Source organism: Zea mays, chromosome 2 (assembly GCF_902167145.1).
Source record: "Zea mays cultivar B73 chromosome 2, Zm-B73-REFERENCE-NAM-5.0, whole genome shotgun sequence".
NCBI classification, from domain to species: Eukaryota; Viridiplantae; Streptophyta; class Magnoliopsida; order Poales; family Poaceae; genus Zea; species Zea mays.
The window spans coordinates 15,368,616-15,395,605 of record NC_050097.1 but is presented as its reverse complement, the minus strand read 5'-3'; the positions used below and the strand labels follow the sequence as shown (position 1 = coordinate 15,395,605).

Sequence of the window (26,990 nt, the reverse complement as noted above, 5' to 3'; positions counted from 1 at the left end):
AGAATTACGATTGGCAAAATTAATGAATTAATTGATGCATTGAATGAGAAGGATAAACTCTTAGAGAAACAAGAGGATTTATTGTATGAAGAGCATGATAAATTTTTAGAAGCTCAAAAATCTCATGCTCTAGAAATTAAAAGAAATGAAATGCTTACTTGTGAATTATCTTCATGCCATGAGACAATTTCAAAATTAAAGAGCATTAACGATGAGTTGAATGCTAAGATAGAAATAGCTAGTAAATCAACAACTTGTGTAGAAAATGTTGTTATTTGCAATAGATGTAAAGACTTTGATATTGATAGTGAACACATAGCTTCTATTGCAAAGTTAAATAATGAAGTGGCTAGTCTTAATGCCCAACTTAAGACTAGCAAAAGTGAATTTGATAAGTTAAAATTTGCAAGGGATGCTTACACAATAGGAAGACATCCCTCAATTAAGGATGGGCTTGGCTTCAAGAGAGAAGCCAAGAACTTAACAAGCCATAAGACTCCCATCTCCACCAAGGAGAAAGGGAAGGCTCCTATGGCTAATAGTGTTAAGAAGAATCATGCTTTCATGTACTATGATAGGAGATATTCTAGAAATGCTTTTAGAGGTCATGATGTTTTTGATTCACATGCTTATGACTCTTATGCTATGACTGCTTCTAGTTCTCATGTTATGCATGGTAGAAATGGGCTTAGAAGAAATGTTGTTCATCAAATGCCTAGGAGAAATGTTGTTAGGAAAGCAGTGAATGAACCCTCTACAATTTATTGTGCTTTGAATGCTTCCTTTGCAATTTGTAGAAAGGATAAGAAAATTGTTGCTAGGAAGCTAGGGGCAAAATGCAAGGGAGACAAAACTTGCATTTGGGTCCCTAAGGATATTTGCACTAACCTTGTAGGACCCAACATGAGTTGGGTACCTAAGACCCAAGCCTAAATTTGCCTTGCAGGTTTATGCATCCGGGGGTTCAAGCTGGATTATTGATAGCGGATGCACAAACCATATGACGGGGGAGAAGAAAATGTTCACCTCCTACGTCAAGAATAAGGATTCCCAAGATTCAATCATATTCGGTGATGGGAATCAAGGCAAGGTAAAAGGTTTAGGTAAAATTGCAATTTCTAATGAGCACTCCATATCTAATGTGTTTTTAGTTGAGTCTCTTGGATATAATCTGCTATCTGTGAGTCAATTATGCAATATGGGATATAATTGTCTATTTACAAATGTAGATGTGTCTGTCTTTAGAAGAAGTGATGGTTCACTAGCTTTTAAGGGTGTATTAGACGGCAAACTTTATTTAGTTGATTTTGCAAAAGAAGAGGCCGGTCTAGATGCATGCTTAATGGCTAAGACTTGCATGGGCTGGCTGTGGCATCGCCGCTTAGCACATGTGGGGATGAAGAACCTCCACAAGCTTCTAAAGGGAGAACATGTGATAGGTCTAACCAATGTTCATTTCGAAAAAGATAGACCTTGTGCAGCTTGTCAAGCAGGGAAACAGGTGGGAGGAGCGCATCACAGCAAGAATGTGATGACCACTTCAAGACCCCTGGAGCTGCTGCATATGGACCTCTTCGGACCCGTCACCTATCTAAGCATAGGGGGAAGTAAGTATGGTCTAGTTATTGTTGATGACTTTTCCCGCTTCACTTGGGTGTTCTTTTTGCAGGATAAGTCCGAAACCCAAGGGACTCTCAAACGCTTCCTCAGGAGAGCTCAAAATGAGTTTGAGCTCAAAGTGAAGAAGATAAGGAGCGACAACGGATCCGAGTTCAAGAACCTTCAAGTGGAGGAGTTTCTTGAAGAGGAAGGGATCAAGCACGAGTTCTCCGCTCCCTACACACCACAGCAAAATGGTGTGGTAGAGAGGAAGAACAGGACGCTCATCGATATGGCGAGAACGATGCTAGGAGAGTTCAAGACCCCCGAGTGCTTTTGGACGGAAGCCGTTAACACTGCTTGCCACGCCATCAACAGGGTCTACCTTCATCGCCTCCTCAAGAAGACGTCGTATGAGCTACTAACCGGTAACAAACCCAATGTATCGTACTTTCGTGTATTTGGGAGTAAATGCTACATTCTAGTGAAGAAGGGTAGAAATTCTAAGTTTGCTCCCAAAGCTGTAGAAGGGTTTTTATTAGGTTATGACTCAAATACAAAGGCGTATAGAGTCTTCAACAAATCATCGGGTTTGGTTAAAGTCTCTAGCGACGTTGTATTTGATGAGACTAATGGCTCTCCTAGAGAGCAAGTTGTTGATTGTGATGATGTAGATGAAGAAGATGTTCCGACGGCCGCTATACGGACCATGGCGATTGGAGAAGTACGGCCACAGGAACAAGATGAACGAGATCAACCTTCTTCCTCAACTATGGTGCATCCCCCAACCGAAGATGACGAACAGGTACCTCAAGTGGAGGCGCTTGATCAAGGGGGAGCACAAAATGATCAAGTGATGGAGGAAGAAGCGCAACCGGCACCTCCAACCCAAGTTCGAGCGATGATTCAAAGGGATCATCCCGTCGATCAAATTCTGGGTGACATTAGCAAGGGAGTAACTACTCGATCTCGATTAGTTAATTTTTGTGAGCATTACTCTTTTGTCTCTTCTATTGAGCCTTTCAGGGTAGAGGAGGCCTTGCTAGATCCGGATTGGGTATTGGCCATGCAGGAGGAGCTCAACAACTTCAAGCGCAATGAAGTTTGGACACTGGTGCCTCGTCCGAAGCAAAATGTTGTGGGAACCAAGTGGGTGTTCCGCAACAAACAGGACGAGCACGGGGTGGTGACGAGGAACAAGGCTCGACTTGTGGCAAAAGGTTATGCCCAAGTCGCAGGTTTGGACTTTGAGGAGACTTTCGCTCCTATAGCTAGGCTAGAGTCCATTCGTATCTTGCTAGCATATGCCGCTCACCATTCTTTCAGGTTGTACCAAATGGATGTGAAGAGCGCTTTCCTCAACGGGCCAATCAAGGAGGAAGTGTACGTGGAGCAACCCCCTGGCTTCGAGGATGAACGGTACCCCGACCATGTGTGTAAGCTCTCTAAGGCGCTCTATGGACTTAAGCAAGCCCCAAGAGCATGGTATGAATGCCTTAGAGACTTTTTACTTGCTAATGCTTTCAAGGTTGGGAAGGCCGATCCAACTCTTTTTACAAAGACATGTGATGGTGATTTGTTTGTGTGCCAAATTTATGTCGATGACATAATATTTGGTTCTACTAACCAAAAGTCTTGTGAAGAGTTTAGCAGGGTGATGACGCAGAAATTCGAGATGTCGATGATGGGCGAGTTGAACTACTTCCTTGGGTTCCAAGTGAAGCAACTCAAGGATGGCACCTTCATCTCCCAAACGAAGTACACGCAAGATCTGCTAAAGCGGTTTGGGATGAAGGACGCCAAGCCCGCAAAGACTCCGATGGGGACCGACGGACACACCGACCTCAACAAAGGAGGTAAGTCCGTTGATCAAAAAGCATACCGGTCAATGATAGGTTCTTTGCTTTACTTATGTGCTAGTAGACCGGATATCATGCTTAGCGTATGCATGTGTGCTAGATTTCAATCCGATCCTAAGGAGTGTCACTTAGTGGCGGTGAAGCGAATTCTTAGATATTTGGTTGCTACGCCTTGCTTCGGGCTCTGGTATCCAAAGGGGTCTACCTTTGACTTAGTTGGATACTCAGACTCCGACTATGCTGGATGTAAGGTCGATAGGAAGAGTACATCGGGGACGTGCCAATTCTTAGGAAGGTCCCTGGTGTCATGGAACTCTAAGAAACAAACATCCGTTGCCCTATCCACCGCTGAGGCCGAGTACGTTGCCGCAGGTCAGTGTTGCGCGCAACTACTTTGGATGAGGCAAACCCTCCGGGACTTTGGCTACAATCTGAGCAAAGTCCCACTCCTATGTGACAATGAGAGTGCTATCCGCATGGCGGAAAATCCTGTTGAGCACAGCCGCACAAAGCACATAGACATCCGGCATCACTTTTTGAGAGACCACCAGCAAAAGGGAGATATCGAAGTGTTTCATGTTAGCACCGAGAACCAGCTAGCCGATATCTTCACTAAGCCTCTAGATGAGAAGACCTTTTGCAGGTTGCGTAGTGAGCTAAATGTCTTAGATTCGCGGAACCTGGATTGAATTGTAGCATACATGTAGTTATGCTTTTGATCATGTTCCTTTTTGCATTATGTTGCTTATTATGGTGCTCAAGTTGTACAAACACTCCCTGGACCTCACAAGTCCGTTGCAAAGTGATGCACATGTTTAGGGGGAGATGTGTTACAACTTGACCCTTTGAGACTAACCATGTGCTTGAGTTTGATAATTTAGTCTCGAAGGAGGATTGAAAGGGAAAAGGTGGACTTGGACCATGAAAGACTTCCACTGCACTCCGATGAGAGGGTAACTAATTCCAAGTTCATCTCATGAAATCTTATTGTCATTTGCTCTTAATTGAAGACTTTGGTGAGGCAATGGGGTTAAAAGGCCAAGATTCATCCCGTTTTGGTGCTTGATGCCAAAGGGGGAGAAAATAAAGGCCAAAGCAATAAATGGATCAGCTACCACTTGAGAGATTTTGAAAATAGTAGAATAGAGTTTTTGTGAGTTTTTGTTTTGTCAAAAGCTTTTATTGTCTCTTATTGTCTCTATTGTCAAAAGTTGACTTCTTGTGGGGAGAAGTGGTGATTATGGGAAATAGGGGGAGTTTTTGAAATCCTTGATCAATCTCTTTTGGAATGACTCTCTTTATGCCTCAACATGTGTGTTTGACATAGAAATAGAGATTTGAGTTTGATTTGCAAAAACAAACCAAGTGGTGGCAAAGGATGATCCATATATGCCAAAATTGAATCAAAACCAATTTGAGTTTTTATTTGAAGTGATTTTGCACTTGTTCTATCTACTTTATGTTGTGTTGGCATAAATCACCAAAAAGGGGGAGATTGAAAGGGAAATGTGCCCTTGGCCCATTTCTAAGTATTTTGGTGATTGAGTGTCAACACAAGTGCTTCAATGTGAATCAATGCCCATGGATGAACAAAGTGCAAATCTTCAACAAAGGTATGTTTCTAAGTCTTAGTACATTGGTTTTGTGTACTAATATATTTGTCTAAGTGTTAGAAACAGATAGAAGAAGAGAAGAGAAGACTTGGCTGTGTACAGCCAAGGGGCTGTTTCGGTCTGGTGCACCGGACTGTCCGGTGGTGCACCGGACAGTGTCCGGTGCGCCAGGCTCCCTCGGCCGAAGAGCCCGCTCTCGGGAATTTGCTGACGGCGTACGGCTAAAATTCACCGGACTGTCCGGTGTGCACCGGACTGTCCGGTGAGCCAACGGTCGGTCAGGGCCAACGGTCGGCCGCGCGATCAGCGCGCGACACGTGGGCTGGCCAACGGTCGGAAGGAGGCACCGGACTGTCCGGTGTGCACCGGACTGTCCGGTGCGCCAGATCTGCAACTGTTGACAACGGTCGGCTGCGCTGTTTATGGAAATAAATCGGGCACCGGACAGTGTCCGGTGTGCACCGGACTGTCCGGTGCGCCCGACGATAGAAGGCAAAGATGGCCTTCCAGATTTGGTCTCAACGGCTCCTAGCTGCCTTGGGGCTATAAAAGGGACCCCTAGGCGCATGAAGGAGCATACCAAGCATTCCTTGAGCACTCTTAATCACTCACACATCAATCTTGCGCACTTGTTCGACATTCTAGTGATTTGAGCTCCGTTCTAGTGTGCTAGTCTCTTGAGCTCAAGTCTGGGTCTTGTGTGTGCGTATTCGCTGTGATCTTTGTGTTGTGTGTGAGTTGCTAATCCCTCCCTTGCTCCGTGATTCTCTGTGAACATCTTTTGTAAGGGCGAGAGGCTCCAAGTTGTGGAGATTCCTCGCAAACGGGATTGAGAAAAGAAAAGCAAGAACACCGTAGTATTCAAGTTGATCATTGGATCACTTGAGAGGAGTTGAGTGCAACTCTCGTCCGTTGGGACGCCACAACGTGGAGTAGGCAAGTTTTGTACTTGGCCGAACCACGGGATAACCACCGTGTCATCTCTGTGATTGATTTCTTGTGGTTATTGTGTTTTGACTCCTCTCTAGCCACTTGGCCATAATTGTGCTAACACTTAACAAGTTTTTGTGGCTTAAGTTTTTGAAGTTTTACAGGATCACCTATTCACCCCCCCCCCCCTCTAGGTGCTCTCACCCACCCATGACTAAGGTAACTAGTTTTATTGTATTTCTCGTTTTTAGATATGCGTATCTATTTATCTTTTATCTAGTTTACCTTTCTTGCCTAGTATTACATTTGTTATGTACTTTTGTTTAAATCATGCATACTAGGTAAATCATATGGTAGGATTGCCTATTTTTAATTCATACACTTAAGCAAACCTACATGGCTTAAAATGTTTATTTAAGCACGGCACATAGCTTCTATATCACTCCATAGTAAATGATGCATCAATTGAAAATTTGGATTTCTACAAAATGTATCTTTTAACTTATATGTGCCAAAGTTTGGATTATGGATAATTTGCTCCTCTTGATATCAAATCAAAGTGCATGTCTCCTACAAGTATTCAAAACTTGTATGCACACCTTTAGGGGGAGGTTACTCTATAATCTAACATTTTGAGACTAACACCTTTTCAAGTCTATTTCATGTGATAGTCTCATTGTAAGGAAAATGAAGTCCCCGGAGAAAGACAACAATCTTCCACTGCAAAATCTTCAAGAACTCTCATGTCTCTCAAGCTCACCATTGACTTTCAATTGGTATCTTTTGAGACTACTTCCAATATCATTTACATGTCTTCTCCTAAATTTGACTAGACCATATTTCATATCATATGCTTCCATGTTGCTAAAAATGCATAAGTGGTTAACTCATATTCTGTTACCTATGCATAAGGGAAGTTAGTCTTTTCAAATCATGTCTTGCACCTCGAATTTTCACATGTTTTTTCCTAAGTAGAGGATCTCTGTCAGGGGGAGTATTTCTTCATCTCTAAAGGGGGAGAAAAACTCTTTCTAAAGGAGAATACTCATTTAGGGGAAGTAATCTTTTGAGGAATTCCTTTCAACTGGTATCATTCATATGGTTTATTTTAATATCCTTCTAGTGATATCATTTGATACAATTCTTGTTGAGGGCAAGCTTTTATTTACTTCCTACATGCTTTTAATGTCTTCCTTTTCGGTGGTTGATGCCAAAGGGGGAGAAGTTTAGGGGCCAAAGCAATGAAAACTTTATCAAACACCAAACACCACCAATTTAAAATTTTATATCTACAAATGGCTTTTCAAGTGGTTTTGATTATTTGGTCCAAAAATAGGAAGTAAGTGAATTATGGAGTTAGGGGGAGGCTTAAGTCCATAATATCACATTGTGGGGACAATCATGCATCTTAGCAAGTACATTGCACATTTTAATTCAAATACTTGTATTATTTGCTTGCTTTGGTTGTGTTGTCATCAATCACCAAAAAGGGGGAGATTGTAAGGAAAATGGACCCCGGGCCATTTGGCTAATTGAGTTTTGGTGTTTGATGATTAACACAACTTGTGGACTAATATGGTTGCTAGTGTTTATAATTATAGTTCACAGGATGCGAAGAGAATTGGACCAAGGCAATGAGGATGCAACACCTCAAAAGAAGACATAAAAAATGCATAGGAGTCCAATACTCAAGAACAAAGAAGCCCGAAGAAATCAGCGAAGAAATCCAAGATAAGGGCTGTCAGCCAGCGCCTGGTGGCGCACCGGACATTGGTGTCCGGTGTGCACCGGACTGTCCGGTGAGGCACCGAACAGTCTGCGCAGAGAGGCCGCAGACAGGCGCTCTCTGGCTGTAGCACCGGACTGTCCGGTGTGCCAACGGGCAGACGGCAACGGTCGGATCCAACGGTCGACTGCTACAGGCGCCAACGGTCGGCTGACGTGGCGTGCACCGGACATCTACTGTTCAGTGTCCGGTGGTGCACCGGACTGTCCGGTGCACCCGACGACAGAAAGCTGCTGCTTTCTGTCCAACGGCTAGTTTGGGGTGTGGAGGCTATAAATACCACCCCAACCGGCCATTCTCTAGTGTGAGAGCCCAAGCAACATACCAATACACATAGTGCATATTTCCAAGTGCTCAAACACCCAAGTGCTTAATAGAATCACTCGGTGATTAGCGTAGGTGCTTTGCGAAGTGCTTAGGTTAGTTAGACCGCTTTAGCGCTTGCTCTAGGTGAATCCTAGTTAGTTGAGTGAGTTTTGTAAAACCACACAACCCCTCGGCTCTTGCGTGAGTCGTTGTAATTGTACCGAGTGGGGCGAGAGTCTTGCGAGACCGTGACAACCGCGTTTGTGTCACGGCCGCCACCGTGTACCGGAGGGAACGAGGCCCGCGGCGTTTCGGCCGGAAGCTCGATAGTGGAGACGGCGGGGAGCGTCCGAGAGGATCCGGAAGCGGAGCACCACTTGCGTGTGGAGAAGGCCCGTGGCTCTCTACGGAGTTACTCAACCGAGGTGCTTGGCCCTCGCGTGGGCTTCCCTTTGCGTAGGGGCACCAACGAGGATTAGTCGGGACCTTGCACGGTTCCGGATACCTCGGTAAAAATACCGGCGTCATCCACGAGAGTTTGCTTCTCTACTTTGCTCTTTAAGTTTCCGCATTTATATTAAGCATTTAAGTTTCAATCTTGTATTCATACATATCTAGTGTAGATTGAAACTTAGCCTTTGCGGTAGAGGTAGCAACACTTAGACAAAACCTAGTTTGCACATTCTAGTTTGACTATTTGCATAGGTTTTGCTCTAGGGATTTAATTGTGGCTTAGTTTAGCGAAAGTTTTAGAAGTCCTAATTCACCCCCCCCCTCTTAGGCGTCACCCGTTTCCTACAGTAGGGTTTACAAGCGAAGCGGCAGAGCGAAGAATCCCAAATCCCAGGAAAAGGTTGAAGTGTCAATCAAGAGTGGAGTAGAAAACTTGTAAAATGTTTGTCCTGCCCTTCAGAAGTCGTACACTACACTATTTATAGGCTCAACAGGGGCTTTTTGGAGGATGGTAGTTGGTTGCACACTATGAAGGGATGTCTTCATATCCTGTAGATGATATGGTCTTGTTCTTCGTTGTTGACCGGTGCCCGGTTGTTTATTGTTGAGAACCGAGGCCGAGGGCTCGGTCACGTACTCGAGCCCATCTAGTGAGGGGTTGGCTATACCGTAGTGGGTTGACACAGTGCTAAGTATGGAAAAAAGATTCATAATGAGTGTGTCAGCTCCACTTTAACTGGTGACGTTGGGGCGTCCTCCGTCATTGATATCGAGGGCAGAACCGGTCTCGGGCGAGGCAGAAGTCCACCCAAGGTCATGACCGAGCCTTTCTTGGGATTCGACGACGTGCGCCACAGTTGACGGAGTGGCCTCCTACGGGATTCGGGGGGGAGATAGCCAATGCCGGGCTCGGGTGAGGCAGAGTTGGCGCCCAAGGGCGAGCTCTGCGTCGGGCGGGAGTTTGCGTCCGAGGGCTAGTTCACGCCCCTATCGTATTACATGTCCCGTCATGGGGCGCGCAGACAGCGTGCGTGTATAGTGGTCGCATGCGTAATCATAGTTGGTGAATCTTTGACAAGACCGCTATTTATCACTGTGCACCTACAGTCCTGCGTGGGGTAGGTACGCGCATTGAATGCAGCTGTCTACTAGCAGACTTCGGGGGAGCCTTGCCGCATGTCTTGGCCTTCTCGCCCGAGACAGGCTCGGGCGAGGCGGACATAGCTGTCCTGGTTGAGGGGGCCTTGCTCGGGACGGAGATTCTTCCGAGTTTATGCCTTGTTCGAAATTGGGCTCGGGCAAGATCTGGGAAGACCCCTGAAGGGGACGTCGAGCGAGGAGTTTTAGATTCCTTGACCCCAGGAAATGTACTTCGATGGTGTCCTTAGGTTTTATGCGCTAATTAGGGATATAGAGTGTGTTTGGTTTAGCATTTGGCTTTTACTTTTACCACCAAAAAGCCAAAAGCCAAAATCAGAGATCTAGAGATCGGATGTTCTGGTGCCAAAATACAGTGAACATCTTTGTAGGTTGTTGGTTGGGTTTTCAATGGTTTAAAACAAAAACTTTCATTTTTTGTTTGATCACAATGAATAATCCAATATATCTTGCCAACACAGAACATTCTATAGATATGCTGACTGTCAGTTTTGATTTTTTGGTTTCCAAATTCAGTCTTTTTTTCCTTTTCCCTTATTGCAGTGATGATTATCGAAGAATGGATGAGAATGATCAATATGAGTTAATTAGTAGCTTTAGATGAATCACTCGAGGATGAGAGGAATCTTGATAAAATCATGGCTAATCGAAGGGCAGTTGAATCGGAGGTTGATGCTAGGTACGTGAGGACTGATGCAGCAAATGACAGAAAGCTTGACATGTAGAACTGAGAGACTTCGCCGGAGAGCAGGATATGAACTATTTACACTTAGGATCAAAATTAACACCAGCTTTGTTGAAATCTGTTCAGTAGTATGTAACTGCCCACAGGTGGAGCTCGTATTACGAGAGATGGCAAATAAGAAACAAAAGCAAGTCTTATTTTTTATTTTCTTTTTTCTTGACTTCCACGGGTTAGGAATTATTTACATCACCACTTCTGGTTTTACAAAAACATATGGTTCTCCAAATTGTGAAGCTAACCGAGTTCCCATGCCTAGAGAACTATTAGAGAGGAATATAGAGCCTAGAATTGCTAGAGCTTATAAGTTATGCCAGTGTTTACCTCCCAATTCACATGCTGAGACATAAAGTGGAGCGAGGATAAATGGTAACATCATAAATTCAGTTAAGATACCAATGTTTATGTAACACTGATGTTGATCAGAGAATTTTTATAGCGCCCGATAGGGCGCTGCTAATTCTAGTACTATTAGTCCCTACACCTAAATATGATAAAAATAAAGTTTAATCCTTAAAAAACCAAACAGGCCTTTGGAGTATTTCTTGAGAATGAACGAGGGAACAAATACACGACAACTGCAAAGTGAAAAATACGAACCTCGGTCAAGCATAAATCTGGGATGTGTTCATTATCTATTAAATAAGAACAAGTACTTCAAAGAAAATAGGAAGGAAGTGCTTTTGCCTTCTGAAAGGAAACTATTACATATGACAGACAACAGACAACAGGTAATAACACAAAACTTGAGACATTGTTAAAACTATATATGTGGTTATGGTCGGACTCTGACCATTGATGTCTCACGGCAGTTCCTCATGATGCCAATAAGTTGAAGAGCTTTAAACAGCAAGGGCGGAGAAACTAAAATGTAATTTCAATCACCGCTCACAGATCCTCAACATCCTGTTTAGATGATTTGGGGTGCCCTTCATACTCTAACTTCACCCCTAAGCTTGCAGTGATGACCCTGAATTTCAGCCTTATCTTCTCCATCACGTCTTGAATTTGTTCATTCTCCGGATCGGACAGCGGATAGCTGCCCACCAATGCAGCCAGTTGCTCGATATTCTTCATGACCCGAGCTGTGAAGGCATTCTGATCAATGAGAATTGCAGACGTCCACACATCCAGACAGCCCTGAAAGAAACCCAGTTCTTCACCGACCTGGAAACCCATCTTTAAACCAACCTGCCTCCCCTCTTCATTTCCAGATGCCAAACCATCATTATAGCCATTTCTGTACCCCTCCTGGTAATGTGTCTCATCTAAGAGTACAGTTGGTTCAAAAAAAATCAGCATCAATCTTAGCTTGCTGATCCATAATATGAACAAGAGCCTAGTTTAGCTCTCCAACAGATAGTTCTCAAGAAATGTGATTCCAGAAAGCCTGCTTCATAGTCAAAAATAAAAGGATGGGCATAATAAGAAACTAAATGAAGACATGCTAAAGGAAAAAAAGGAGTTAATAAAACTGCACTGAAATAATGTTGTAAATCAAGAATGGGAAAATGTTTAGCCGACATGAGAAAATAGGGGACCAAATAGATTGATCTTGAAATAAAATACCACGACACATACACTAAGTCAGGAGTGCTCCAAAAATACCAAACCAAACCCTCACTTTTTGCTCCGTTCCAATGCCATGACACACACTAGCAGTGCCCCCAAAAAATCCCAAAGCAAATCTTTGTATTTCATGCACTTCGCTTTTCCCTAGGGAAAAAAACTGAACCAAAACCCTTGCGTCGCTAGGACTAGGAGCAGAGCAGGGCACAACGGAGCAGATTAGCCGCTTACCTAGACCGTTGCAGCGATGGCGGCCGGATCCAGAGTCCAAAACGGTGGCCACTGTCGCCAGAGCCGTGGGTGGGCACGGATGCTTGGGGAGGGAGCGTGAGTCAGGATGGAGAGAGAGGATGTGAGGAGGAAAGAAGTGTCACCTAGAAGCCTCCAGATAAGACACATGGGCACACGAGAGAGCATGGGAACCCACGATTGACAATTGAACGGCTAAAATAATTTGACTGACCTGGATGGGCTATCAGGTCGTGTTTCCTTCCTGCTTTAATAATAAGAAAATATCCGATGGCCCAAACTGAGCCTGAGCCTGAAAGCACCAGCAGAGATTTGAGACAAACATTCACCAGCCCAAATGTCATCAATAAACGCAAACGAAAGAGATGTCCAAACGAAGAGATCCAATCAATCACAGAACTTTTTTGCATAACACACAGAACTGCAGCTCTCTGGGCAAAATAAAAATTGCAATCAAACACCAAAGCAACAGCAGCCCTATGTACATCTCATACGAACAATAAACGAGAACAAAACAAAATCAGAACTAGACACGTCGAGGATGAAAACGAGGGTTTTCCATTGATAATGGCAAGTTGGTATTGCAGGAAATGGGATACAAGACACCACAGAACACAGCGACGATATAGAGAACGGACTACACTAGATTAGGCACACAACACGACCACCGCCGACACAGATGCAGTTCGCCACCAGATGAGGAAGCGACCTAGCCGCCGAAGCCGTAGAGGGTGCGGCCCTGTCGCTTGAGCGCGTAGACGACATCCATGGCGGTGACGGTCTTGCGGCGGGCGTGCTCGGTGTAGGTGACGGCGTCACGGATGACGTTCTCCAGAAAGATCTTGAGCACACCGCGGGTCTCCTCGTAGATGAGCCCGGAGATGCGCTTGACGCCGCCCCTCCTAGCCAGCCTCCGGATCGCCGGCTTGGTGATGCCCTGGATGTTGTCGCGCAGGACCTTGCGGTGGCGCTTGGCGCCGCCCTTGCCCAGACCCTTGCCGCCCTTGCCGCGCCCCGACATTGCCGAAACCGAGCGCTGCGCTGCTAGAACTTGGATCACGGAGGAAGATGCGAGTTACTGGGTTTTTGTGGGCGACTGAGTTCGGATTTGGGGTGGGGAGGGGTATTTATCAATGGGGTTTGGGAGGGAATGGGGAAGTTTGGAGAAGTGCCGAGCGGGAGGTGGTTTCGTGTGGATCCGTGGGAGGGTGGAGCTGGGGCGTTGGATTGGGATCAGAGGGAAGGGATGCGGTGGGAGGTGGTGGCACGGATCGATGACGTGGCATAGAGCGCGGGGAAACGTTGGAACGAGGTGCTGCAGTGTTGTAACTTGGGCTGGGCTGGGCTATAAGAATGTAGAAGACAACAAGATTGTTGGCTGACAGAATTAGGCCAGCCCGGCTAGAGGAGTAGAATTTGGCGAGCCGGTCACTGGGACAAAACGAACGATGCATTTGACACGGGAAATAGTATCATGTTACTCTGCCAAACACTTTAGGCCGGTTAGTAAAAACGATCATCCAGAAATAAAGATGGTAGAAAATACAATAGAACATTAAGGGCTAGTTTGGAGTCATAAAACCAGAGGGATTAAAGGTGATAGAATCTCCTTATTATTTAAAATTGAAAATTGAATAATAATGGAATATTTTGTGGCTCCCAAACTAGCTCCAAGTATTTCTATAAACGGGTAAGTAAATTTAACGGCCCAGAACACTTTAGTCGATCAATTTATTTTTAGTGGTTTTTTTAGAAATAAGGGCTGTGGAAGATAAACTGATTTTCTCATGGAACAGATCAGTTTATCTTCCACGGCCCTAGTTAAATTTCTGGATAAACTGGATACACTTTAGTTAATCAGTTTATTCGGAGCCAACCAACCTCACCCTTTGGCTTTTATGCTATGCTACTGTTGCCTCAGCCCTCAGATAAAGGCAAAGGCAACGCATTGTGTTGTGTTGACTACCGACTTCAAACGTTTGGCCAGACGATGCACTCTTTTGTTGCCGGTCAGTCAGCATGTGCAGCAAGACCCATTAATCGCCAAGAACACAGACAAAAACACAGACCTAATCTAACGCACGCATGTGCTGACGCTTGGACGATCGCTAGCTAATCCGAGCTTTTACCAGCAGCCACCAGCAGCGAGCTAAAAGCACTAGCGTAGTATTCTCTTCTCAGCCACTAGTTTTTTGTTTTGTGCAGGCCCTAATAAAGGAACAGCGTCTCATCGGTATAGCTCCATGACTGATCTACCCAGCGTAAAGTGGAAATCAAGGTGTGATCGGTTTTTTTTTTTGCTTAAGTTTGCTCCGAAGCCACAAGCTTCCAGATGAGTGGACTGTGCAGATGCATTTACACATTGCTTTGCGTTTCCGCGTGGGTCTTCCACATTGACGGCTGGCTGGTCTGTACTAAAATGGCTAAGAAAGCACAGGATATATAACCGCCAGAGCAGCTTCATCCAACCGTGCAGGCATATACAACCTCAGACAGTCTCCGTCTAAAGGCGGACAGCGGGTTTCACCTGATTTATTGGAGTCGGAGATGAAGTGACGCGCGCTCCACAACTGTCCGGTCGTCAACTGCAATTACGTACCGTGCAAGAGGAGAAGGACACGTCACTCAGAAGCAGTCGAACCGGAACCGCACGCATGAGCACATGACGTATCCGCTTTTACACTCTTCCGTGGCATCGTTTGCGGCTGCTAAACTGGTTCATGAGCTCAAGGGTTAAAGCGAGCACCCGTTTTCAGCATCCCTTGTTTCTGAATCGGCCTGTGAACTGACCGTACGAAGTGTGGGTATCCATGCCTGTTCTCTGGTTTCTGGACACGTACTGCTGGTAGAATAAATTCAAGCCGCTGTACTGTCACTCTCCAAAACTCCGGCCAGATCTCACATTCTCACTCAAAACTTGTTACCAGCGCGCGTTGCTGCCGCGGGCACGTGATGCCGCCAACGACAAGCCACGACGTCAAAACATGTGGACGGGGCCACGGCGTGGCCATACTCCGCTGGCAGCGTCTAGGGCCCCGCAACGAACCGAGAGCGCCAGATACCGGACCACCCCCTCTGACAGGTGGTCCCTCACCAAAGTCACGAGCCGCATCCCCAAAAGCCCCCCGAAACCCCTTTTCCTTTTTGTTTTGGAAAAACCAAAGCCCCAAACTCTCACAAGTGGAGAGAAGAAAAAAAGGCACGAAGGCGTGCCTGCAAAACATGTGGACGAGGATCTCCCGGTGACTTGTAGTGCTGCAACTGTAACGCCGGAGCTCGTGGACAGGGATCAAAGACCTGTTGCTCTCGCTCTCTACAGCGAAGAGCGTGCTTTGCTTTCCGGCTTATCTCTAGTACAGGGAGGCACGTGTCCGGCGGTGAGGCGGCAGGACGGGTGTGTTGTGCTTGGGCCTCGGCATCGTCGTGGTGGCTTCGACGTGTCAAAAAGCGAAGCGACGGTGGGCCAGGCGACAGCGCCAGTCCTCCCAGCGGGGCCCGCCCGACTGCGCTTTTTCTACTATGCCTGCCTAGGCGAGAAGGCGAGACGGCGGACGGCACGGCGCGTTCTGGGCGACCCAGTTTGGATCAGACTGCGCAGGAAAAATCTAACTCAGATATTTTTTCAGAGATATTTCAGACTATCCGCACTCATGGAACCCTAAATTTCTACTCTAAAAAAAATATCTACTCTATCCTATAATACTCCGTGTTCATATTTAACCCTAAATATCTACCCTATACCAACTACCACATATTCTATCATTTTTTTCCACACTTTTTTATTCCCACCCACATGCATGTGGCTCTGTGGCGCGCAGACCGTTGTGCATGTGGAGGAGAGAAGCAATAGAGAGAGACGTTTTACTGCAAACGGGCAAACGGCGACTGCATGCTTGAGGTGAGAGAGAGCCTCCCCTATCGCAGGGAGAGGGATGCAGTCCCTCGCTGCAGGGCATTTTACTCCAAACGGCGACTGCATCCGCGCTTCCAGTTCGTGAGTGCAGATAGCCTCAACAACGCAAAGTGAAGCTCCGTGATAAGCTTCTCCCGCCTATCGGCCTATGACTGTACCAGGCTACTGCTCTGCCAGATATTCTTTTGCCAAATTAGACATTTAAAGCGTGTATGTATATTATATAATCTATACGAACAAATAATTCCTCAAAAAACTGGGGCAGTTTGGCCCTTGCTTTTGCCGAGCTTTATCGTCGATCTAACATGCTAGCCGCGTCTCTAGTCTCGACACGACGGCACCATATCCACGAGCAACCGCAGGGCCGGCACACCAAAGGCGACGACGACGACGGGAAGGCAAGCCGGCTCGCCGGGCCGGACAGATAGGAACACCCCCCACCCTGTCGTGCGACCCCACGACAGCCCATGGTTTTACTCGCGCCCAGACAGGAGCGGCAGCCCCCAGCATAATTGAGGTGAGCAGCTGGAGGCGAGGCGAGGCGAGGGAACCCGACCCGCGGAGGAGCGACGGCCACAAGAATCGAGCGGCGCCCAGTCGTCCTCCGCTCCGGGCCCCCGCCGTTGCCGGTAAAGACGGATAGATTATTTCATCCGGTCCCGGTGGCGGCGTGAGGGCGGACGGAAAAGCGCGCACGGAAAAGCTCCTCCAGCGGAAAAATCCCGTCCGACGTGGCGCCCTGCCCTCGCCGCCCCTTTTCTTCTCCGCCCTCCCTCTCCCAACCGCTGCACCATACATACAGCCTTTCCTTCCATTTCGCCCCTTGCCTCCCTCCTCTCCTCTCCTCTCTTCTCTTCTCCCCTGCGAAACCGGCAGCACTCGCAAGGGTGTTCAGGAGCTGGTGGCTTCGTCTCGGTGGCGCACGCTCTCGCCTCCTCCTGCTGCTGCTGCTGCTTGATTCGTGCTCGTGGTGAAGAGCCGCTATCAGACTCGGTGGCTGTGGTTCTGCTGGTTCAGAAATCCTGAGATGGCTCGTTTCCAGGTAACTAACTCGTCTAATTACTTTATTCATTTCTCCTCATTCTTCCCGATCGTTTTGGTGAGTTCCGGGAGATGGATCCTTTTGGAACTGTGTTTCTTCCCAGGCATATATATTTGCTCTTGTTCCCAAGGCCGCTGTTTTTTTCCTCTTCCTCTTCCTCTGAGAAAATCCTGAATTCCTCCCGGTTTCTGAAGGCGAGGAGCAATCAAAGGCCGGCTGCAGATCACGTCGGCCACAGAGACTTCATGGATCATCTGAAGAACACCCTGAGCTCCGGCGACATGGACTTGCCAGGAGGAGCACGGGCCCCTAAGGTACAGCGCGGCTCTGCTGCACCAACTAACTATCTTGCGATCCGCAGAGCATCTTAGTTGCCGAATCGCAAATATAGTGAAGCTGGAGATGTTTCCTCTAACCAAGGTCGCACTTTTGGCACATGCCGTTCAGGCACGCAAGCCATACACGATATCCAAGCAGAGGGAGAAATGGACCGAGGACGAGCACAAGCTCTTCTTGGAGGCCCTGCAGCAGCACGGCCGTGCCTGGCGCCGTATACAAGGTGAGTGCCTCTGTCGTTTATGGTCATATACAATACAAGCTTTGTAACCAGAACTGCACGGAACCTAGCTGACAACCGGTACGATCTGCAGAGCACATAGGCAGCAAGACTGCCGTGCAGATCAGGAGCCACGCCCAGAAGTTCTTCTCCAAGGTCTCGTTGCCTGCCTTTCGCACAGAACGAAAAAAAAAAACACATCAAAACCCCCTTCTGCCTGAAATTCCATGGATTGTGTTGCTTGCAAGGTGATGTAAGTCAGCTCAACCATGGACAGCAGGTGCTCTCCATGCCGTGCCACCGAAGACGTGCTTCTGATTGCCTTTTTGCTTTGCATGCTGCAGGTCATCCGAGAATCCTCTGGGGACAACAGCAACAACAGCGTAGGTGCTCCACCGCAACTTCAGATTCCGCCGCCGAGGCCGAAGAGGAGGCCGACGCACCCGTACCCGCGCAAGCTGGGTAATTCAGTAGGCAAGGATGCCTCTGCTGCAATCAAGCAGCTTCGGAAGCCCCAGTTGCAGGCGCAGTCCCTGTCTGAGCAGGAGAACTGCTCCCCAAAATCTGTGTTGACCACAGCACAGATGTGCTCTGAGGCCCTGCCAGCTGAAGGCAGTGGATCACCGGCTTCCTCCGTTCACATGGAGGACAAATGCCTCACACCAAACACGTCAGTCGGGGAGTCAAGTGTGCAAGTGGCACTCTCCACGGTACTGAACATTCATTCTTACCTGAAAAGCATATGTTCTTCAATTCTAAATAATTCTAGGTGGCATGGAACTGAAAAAAATTCATTTCCTTTGATAAAACAGCATCTAATGCCACAGTTTGTAACACCTAAACTCTGAGTTCTAACAGACGCCTTAAACATGCTGCAGGATTCCAACGACGCGGCCTGTGAGATACCCGAAGCCGAAGGTCCGGTTCTTAGGCTATTTGGCAAGAGGGTTGTGGTTAGTAATTTAGACCAGCAGCCAAGCTCCAATACTGGGAGCCTACAACACGCGGCGGACATGGAACTGGATGATGCTTCAGCCGAGACACCAACCAGTGGAACTGGGAAGCTGTCTTCCCATGCCGCAGAAGAAGCGGAGACATGGTGCCCGTGGCTGGTCGGTAGTACACAGCAGTTTCTGTACTATCTCCCTCGGGGAGAGGTGTTCTCTATGCATCCTGGTTGCCAGTTCCTAAACTACGGTAACGGAAGCATATCCTACACAGCGTTGGACGCACAGACAGTTACCTCAAACAAGCAGCGGAGCCGGCCATGGACGGAGTCGATCGAAACCTCCAGCAGCGTGCCTGGAACAGCTCAGAATTCAGATCCTGCAGAATCTACGAAAGTAAACAGAGGTGAAGACAAAGTGGCTGTACCCGTTCCAGGTTCAAGGAAATGCGCGGGCGCAATTCCAGCCTGCCGTCGAGGTTTTGTACCGTACAAGAAGTGCACAGCTCGGAGCAAGGTGCTGCAGCCGGTGGCACCTGGCGAGGAGGCAGATAGAGAGCTGACAAGGCTGTGCCTGTAGAATTCTGGGCCCTTGCCACCCACCTCTACTCTGTGGATAATTTTTGCTGCTACTCGAACACATATGACTAGTACAGTACAGCAGTGCAGTACTGATGTTTTGCAGGAAGACCATTCTGGTTCTCTGCTGCTACTTATGAGAGGCGGATTGGAACTGAAGCAGCCTTCCACAAATGGAGGCGACTGTGGGTTCCTGTCTGCCATTGTATAGTTCGGGACTAGTGTTTCCATTTTCATCTCGAGTGTTGTAATTTTCCCCTAGCTGTGCAGGTTCAGAGGTCAATGGTTGTCATGTGCTGTAGCAAGTAATGTAATAGTTGTAGTAGAAGACCACCTTGTATGAGCTATATATAATTATATATGTAAATTATGAATGTTGTTTTGTGAAACAGTGAAATGGCAGCTATACGACCGAATGCTGCTAAGGTTTCTTCGGGTTTTTTTTTACAAAGGAAGCACCTTAAATAATTTAAGAAGGGGCTGTCTATATAGCACATGGGCAATTTTTGCCCAAAAAACACACGTGTGTTTTTAGCTGAAAAAACACGCAGATTTCTTTTAAAGGAAAATCTGTGTGTTTTGCAAACACAAAACACACACATCTCATATCCACTAGATCAAGATCTAATGGTCATAATAAACACGTAGTTTTTTTCTCTAAAAATAGAGAAAAAAAACTAATATACAAAAAAACAATACAAGTTGTTGTGTTAATATTTAACATGTTGTCTTGTGAAAAATAGATGTAGAACAACATAAATGACCTCTAACACAAAAAACACTGTTATGTGCTCAGATAACAGTAGTTGCCTGCATGAGGCCAAACACTTTTGAAAAATTTGCTACTTAGACACAAATCTAGAAAAAAATGATGAAGCAAAAACTCACAAAACAGATCATACATCACATGAAAATAACGTACATTGCAAGGGAAGTGGATACTTGGTACTTCAACTTTTTCAGCTTCATGATCCCTAGGCTTTTCTCCACCTAGCAAAGACAAAAATAAAAAAATATATAACATTGAAAAAAACTAAAACAACTTCATAAAGTCAAAAATCACGATAGACATTACAAATGATGCGAACCAAAATCAAAGGAGCAGGGGAAGTGATGCCTAGTACTTCATCATCTCTTCAGCTTTCTCCCTTTCCTCGTCACTTGATTCCTTAAGAACCTAGAAAAATAAACTAAAACAAAATCATACATGGAAAAAAGCATAGTACCATACAATACTTTACATTACAACATAATACATAAAAAAATACAAAAAACATGAAAGTAAGCAACACCAAAACATCAAGAGCAAAAGAAAACAAAAAACATGGAAAAATCTAACAATAAATTACATCACAATAACATGGTAGCCGCATAATAGAAAACAAAAAACTACAAAGAAACATCTTATAACCCAAAAAAAATGACAAAACAGAAAACACAAGACAAAACATAAAACAACAACAACATGGAAAAATCTTGCCTGCAATTAGAAAATATGATAAGGTCTACAATTATTTGAATTTTGACAGTTTCATAGCAGAGAAAAAAGATGATCCGCCCGACCAAGGGCTCGGACTCGGGCTAAGTCCCGGAAGACGGCGAACTCCGCTCCGCCCGACCCAGGGCTCGGACTCGGGCTAAGTCCCGGAAGACGGCGAACTCTGCTCCGCCCGACCCAGGGCTCGGACTCGGGCTCAGCCCCAGAAGACGACGAACTCCGCTCCGCCCGACCCAGAGCTCGGACTCGGGCTCAGCCCCAGAAGATGACGAACTCCGCTTCGCCCGACCCCAGGGCTCGGACTCCGCCCTGGCCTCAGCCGACGGCCTCCGCCTCGCCCGACCCAGGGGCTCGGACTCGACCTCGGCCACGGAAGACAGACTCGACCTCGGCTTCGGAGGAGCTTCCACATCGCCCAACCTAGGGCGCAGACCAGCCACATCAACAGGAGGCGCCATCATCGCCCTACCCCGAGCTAACTCGGGCCGCAGGAAACAAGACCGGTGTCCCATCTGGCTCGCTCCGCCAGATAGGCAATGATGGCGCCCCACGTACTCTGTGACGACGGCGGCACTCAGCCCCCTTACGGAAGCAAGAGGACGTCAGCAAGGACTCAACTGCTCCGACAGCTGTCCCTCCGCCAGGCTCCATCGCTCCTCCGACGGCCACGACATCACACCAGCTGGGTGCCAAAATCTCTCCAGCTGCCACAACGGCATGTACTTAGGGCGCTAGCTCTTGAAAGGGAAATGTGCCCTTGGGCCATTTCTATGTATTTTGGTGATTGAGTGCCAACACATGTGCTTAATTGGGAATTTATGTACATGGATGAACAAGGTGAAAATCATGAAGTAAAGGTATGTTTCTAAGCCTTAGTACATTGGTTTTAAGTACTAATATATTTGTCTAAGTGTTAGAAACAGAAAGAAGAAGAATAGAGAAAAGGAGAAGGGACTTGGCTGTGTGCTGCCAAGACCCAGCTCGGTCTGGAGCACCGGACTGTCCGGTGTGCACCGGACAGTGTCCGGTGCGCCAGGCTGGCGCGACTCGAACTGGCCGCTCTCGGGAAATTGGCCGGCGGCGTACGGCTAAAATTCACCGGACTGTCCGGTGTGCACCGGACTGTCCGGTGAGCCAACGGTCGGCCAGGGCCAACGGTCGGCCGCGCAATCCGCGCGGGACACGTGGCCGAGCCAACGGTCGGAAGACGGCACCGGACTGTCCGGTGTGCACCGGACATGTCCGGTGCGCCAACAGCGCCAGATCTGCCAACGGTCTGCAACGGTCGTCTTCGCCGTTTAAGGAAACAAATCGGGCACCGGACAGTGTCCGGTGTGCACCGGACTGTCCGGTGCCCCCGACGACAGAAGGCAAGGATGGCCTTCCGGATTTGCTCTCAACGGCTCCTAGCTGCCTTGGGGCTATAAAAGGAGCCCCTAGGCGCATGGAGGAGATACACAAGCAACCTTTGAGCATTCTTGATCATCCACACTAAGTCTCTGCGCATTCGTTTGTGTTTCTAAGTGATTCGAGCTCTGTTCTAAGTGAGAACTCTGAGATAGTCTTGTGAGCTCGATTCTTGGCCGTGTGTGTGCGCTTTTGCTGTGGATTTGTGTGTGTTGCTTCCCTCCCTTACTCTGTGTTTCATTTGTGATCATATACTTGTAAGGGCAAGAGACTCCAATTTGTGGAGATTCCTTGCAAACGGGATAGTGAAAGGAAAACAAAACACCGTGGTATTCAAGTGGGTCTTTGGACCGCTTGAGAGGGGTTGATTGCAACCCTCGTCCGTTGGGACGCCACAACGTGGAGTAGGCAAGCGTTGGTCTTGGCCGAACCACGGGATAAAACCACTGTGTCACTCTGTGCTTGATTCTCTTGTGGTACTGTGTTTTGTTGAGACTGTTGAGACTTCACCTTAGCCACTTGGCAATAATCGTGCTAACACTTAACAAGTTTTTGTGGCTTAAGTTTGAAGTTTTTACAGGATCACCTATTCACCCCCCCCCCCCTCTAGGTGCTCTCAATTGGTATCAGAGCCGTTCTCTTCACAAAGGGACTAACCGCCCGAAGAGATGGATCCTAAGGGGAAGGGTATAGTGATCAACGACAAAGAGAAGGAATCCTTCGTCAACGAGCCGAAGGACGATAAGCCTACCGACTCCGGCTCGGGCCAAAGACGGAAGGAAGGGAAGAAGAAGAAGACCAGGCGCATCAAGGAGATCATCTACTACGACAGCGACGAGTCTACTTCTTCCCACAAGGACGAGGACCACAACGACTACGAGAGAAGAAAACCGGTTAATTCGAACTTTTCTTTTGATTACTCTCGTATTCCGCAAAGTTCACATTCTCATTTGCTCTCCATTCCACTCGGCAAGCCCCCACACTTTGATGGAGAGGACTACGGATTTTGGAGCCACAAAATGCGTAGTCACCTATTCTCTCTCCATCCTAGTATATGGGAGATTGTAGAGAGTGGAATGCATTTTGATAGTTCGGATAGTCCCATGTTCATTAATGAACAAATTCATAAGAATGCACAAGCTACTACTGTTCTTCTAGCTTCCTTGTGCAGGAATGAATACCATAAGGTGAGCGGCTTGGATAACGCCAAGCAAATCTGGGACACCCTCAAAATTTCTCATGAGGGGAACGACGTCACCTTACTCACCAAGATGGAGTTGGTGGAGGGCGAGCTTGGACGGTTCGCAATGATAAGGGGCGAGGAGCCAACGCAAACATACAATCGGCTCAAGACTCTTATCAACAAGATAAGAAGCTACGGGAGCACGCGATGGACGGACCACGACGTCGTCCGCCTAATGCTAAGGTCATTTACCGTTCTTGATCCTCACTTGGTGAACAATATACGTGAAAATCCCAGGTACACCAAGATGTCGCCCGAAGAAGTTCTTGGGATATTTGTTAGCGGGCGAATGATGATCAAGGAGGCGAGATATGTGGACGACGCCTTGAATGGTCCGATCAACGAGCCGCAACCTCTCGCTCTCAAGGCAACACGAAGCAAGGAGGCGCTACCTAGCAAGGTGGCACAAATTGAGGCGGCCGGACTCAACGATGAAGAGATGGCTCTCATCATCAAGAGATTCAAGACGGCGCTAAATGGTCGCAAGGGGCAGCCAAGCAAGACCAAGACCAAGGGGAAGCGCTCATGCTTCAAATGCGGTAAGCTTGGTCATTTTATTGCTAACTGTCCCGATAATGATAGTGACCAGGAAAAGGGAAACAAGAGGGAAAAGAAGAAGCATTACAAGAAGGCAAAGGGCGAGGCGCATCTAGGCAAGGAGTGGGACTCGGATTGCTCCTCGTCCGACTCCGACAATGAAGGACTCGCCGCCACCGCCTTCAACAAATCAACCCTCTTCCCCAACGAGCGTCACACATGCCTTATGGCAAGGGAGAAGAAGGTATGTACTCGCAACTCTACCTATGTTTCTTCAAGTGAGGACGAATCTAGTGATGAGGATGAAGTAGATTATTCATGTTTGTTCAAGGGCTTAGATAGATCTAAGATAGACAAAATTAATGAATTAATTGATGCCTTGAATGAAAAGAATATACTTTTAGAAAAGCAAGAGGATTTGTTGTATGAAGAGCATGATAAATTTGTTGAGGCACAAAAATCCTATGCTTTAGAAGTTAAGAGAAATGAAATGCTTTCTTTTGAACTATCTACTTGTCATGAAACCATTTCTACTTTGAAAGGTGTCAACAATGATTTAAATGCTAAATTAGAAGTAGCAAACAAATCCAATTTTTGTGTAGAACATGTTGAAATTTGTACTAGGTGTAAAGACTTTGACATTAATGCTTGTAGTGAACACCTAGTTTCAATTTCCAAGCTTAATGATGAACTGGCTAGTCTTAATGCTCAACTTAAGACTAGCAAGAATGATTTCGATAAGCTAAAATTTGCAAGGGATGCCTACACAATTGGTAGACACCCCTCAATTAAGGATGGACTTGGCTTCAAGAGAGAAGCTAAGAACTTAACAAGCCATAAGGCCCCCATTCCCGCCAAGGAGAAAGGGAAGGCCCCTATGGCTACTAGTGCTAAAAGGAACCATGCATTTTTGTATCATGATAGAAGACAAACTAGAAATGTAAGTCATGATGCTTATGATTCATATGTTTATGATTCTCATACCATGTTTGCTCCTAGTTCCTCTTATGTGTATGATAGAAATGTTACTAGGAGAAATGTTGTTCCTAAAAGAAATGCTATTCATCATGTGCCTAGAAGGAATGTTATTCATGCTCCTAGGAAAATAGCAAATGAACCTTCCACAATTTATTATGCTTTAAATGCTTCCTTTGCTATTTGTAGAAAGGATAAGAAAATTGTTGCTAGGAAGTTAGGGGCAAAATGCAAGGGAGACAAAACTTGCATTTGGGTCCCTAAGGATATTTGCACTAACCTTGTAGGACCCAACATGAGTTGGGTACCTAAGACCCAAGCCTAAATTTGCCTTGCAGGTTTATGCATCCGGGGGTTCAAGCTGGATTATTGACAGCGGATGCACAAACCATATGACGGGGGAGAAGAAGATGTTCACCTCCTACGTCAAAAATAAGGATTCCCAAGATTCAATTATATTCGGTGATGGGAATCAAGGCAAGGTAAAAGGGCTAGGTAAAATTGCAATTTCAAATGAGCATTCTATATCAAATGTATTCTTAGTGGAGAGTCTTGGATATAATTTGCTATCTGTCAGTCAATTATGTCAAATGGGATATAATTGTTTGTTTACAAATATAGATGTGTCTGTCTTTAGAAGAAGTGATGGTTCACTAGCTTTTAAGGGTGTATTAGACGGCAAACTTTATTTAGTTGATTTTGCAAAAGAAGAGGCCGGTCTAGATGCATGCTTAATGGCTAAGACTTGCATGGGCTGGCTGTGGCATCGCCGCTTAGCACATGTGGGGATGAAGAACCTCCACAAGCTTCTAAAGGGAGAACATGTGATAGGTCTAACCAATGTTCATTTCGAAAAAGATAGACCTTGTGCAGCTTGTCAAGCAGGGAAACAGGTGGGAGGAGCGCATCACAGCAAGAATGTGATGACCACTTCAAGACCCCTGGAGCTGCTGCATATGGATCTCTTCGGACCCGTCGCCTATCTAAGCATAGGGGGAAGTAAGTATGGTTTAGTTATTGTTGATGATTTTTCCCGCTTCACTTGGGTGTTCTTTTTGCAGGATAAGTCTAAACCCAAGGGACCCTCAAACGCTTCCTCAGGAGAGCTCAAAATGAGTTTGAGCTCAAAGTGAAAAAGATAAGAAGCGACAACGGGTCCGAGTTCAAGAACCTTCAAGTTGAGGAGTTCCTTGAAGAGGAAGGGATCAAACACGAGTTCTCCGCTCCCTACACACCACAGCAAAATGGTGTGGTAGAGAGGAAGAACAGGACGCTCATCGACATGGCGAGGACGATGCTAGGAGAGTTCAAGACCCCCGAGTGCTTTTGGACGGAAGCCGTGAACACGGCGTGCCACGCCATCAACAGGGTCTACCTTCATCGCCTCCTCAAGAAGACGTCGTATGAGCTGCTAACCGGTAACAAACCCAATGTATCGTACTTTCGTGTATTTGGGAGTAAATGCTACATTCTAGTAAAGAAGGGTAGAAATTCTAAGTTTGCTCCCAAAGCTGTAGAAGGGTTTTTATTAGGTTATGACTCAAATACAAAGGCGTATAGAGTCTTCAACAAATCATCGGGTTTGGTTGAAGTCTCTAGCGACGTTGTATTTGATGAGACTAATGGCTCTCCAAGAGAGCAAGTTGTTGATTGTGATGATGTAGATGAAGAAGATGTTCCGACGGCCGCTATACGGACCATGGCGATTGGAGAAGTACGGCCACAGGAACAAGATGAACGAGATCAACCTTCTTCCTCAACTATGGTGCATCCCCCAACCAAAGATGACGAACAGGTACCTCAAGTGGAGGCGCTTGATCAAGGGGGAGCACAAGATAATCAAGTGATGGAGGAAGAAGTGCAACCGGCACCTCCAACCCAAGTTCGAGCGATGATTCAAAGGGATCATCCCGTCGACCAAATTCTGGGTGACATTAGCAAGGGAGTAACTACTCGATCTCGATTAGTTAATTTTTGTGAGCATTACTCCTTTGTCTCTTCTATTGAGCCTTTCAGGGTAGAAGAGGCCT

General features: G+C 46.6%; 3 protein-coding genes across 3 annotated transcripts; 1 reads left to right on the top strand and 2 right to left on the bottom strand.

The window, feature by feature from the left end:
• Positions 1–11,106: 11,106 nt before the first annotated feature.
• LOC103646029 (uncharacterized) lies at positions 11,107–12,449 on the bottom strand. The gene has a single exon (NM_001301503.1). The coding sequence runs from the start codon at positions 11,746–11,748 to the stop codon at positions 11,335–11,337; it is 414 nt and encodes a 137-aa protein (NP_001288432.1). The 5' UTR covers positions 11,749–12,449; the 3' UTR covers positions 11,107–11,334.
• Positions 12,450–12,801: 352 nt separating this feature from the next.
• LOC103646028 (histone H4) lies at positions 12,802–13,404 on the bottom strand. Its single transcript, XM_008670766.4, has one exon. It carries the CDS (start codon positions 13,283–13,285, stop codon positions 12,974–12,976), a length of 312 nt encoding a protein of 103 aa, XP_008668988.2. The 5' UTR covers positions 13,286–13,404; the 3' UTR covers positions 12,802–12,973.
• A 3,574-nt stretch (positions 13,405–16,978) lies between these two features.
• On the top strand, positions 16,979–19,670 carry LOC100279070 (uncharacterized). The gene is made up of 6 exons (NM_001372492.1): positions 16,979–17,219; positions 17,414–17,533; positions 17,667–17,778; positions 17,870–17,931; positions 18,120–18,485; positions 18,654–19,670. Exons 1-6 carry the CDS (start codon positions 17,205–17,207, stop codon positions 19,299–19,301), a joined length of 1,323 nt encoding a protein of 440 aa, NP_001359421.1. The 5' UTR covers positions 16,979–17,204; the 3' UTR covers positions 19,302–19,670.
• Positions 19,671–26,990: the final 7,320 nt, after the last annotated feature.

What these genes read in the sequence shown, in the direction of transcription:
- LOC103646029 (NM_001301503.1), bottom strand. Translation starts at nt 11,748, where the DNA reads ATGCTGATTTTTTTTGAACCAACTGTACTCTTAGATGAGACACATTAC.
- LOC103646028 (XM_008670766.4), bottom strand. Translation starts at nt 13,285, where the DNA reads ATGTCGGGGCGCGGCAAGGGCGGCAAGGGTCTGGGCAAGGGCGGCGCC.
- LOC100279070 (NM_001372492.1), top strand. An exon ending in TGCCTGGCGCCGTATACAAG is followed by an intron (nt 17,779 to 17,869) that starts GTGAGTGCCTCT and finishes TACGATCTGCAG; the next exon opens with AGCACATAGGCAGCAAGACT. An exon ending in CCCAGAAGTTCTTCTCCAAG is followed by an intron (nt 17,932 to 18,119) that starts GTCTCGTTGCCT and finishes TGCATGCTGCAG; the next exon opens with GTCATCCGAGAATCCTCTGG.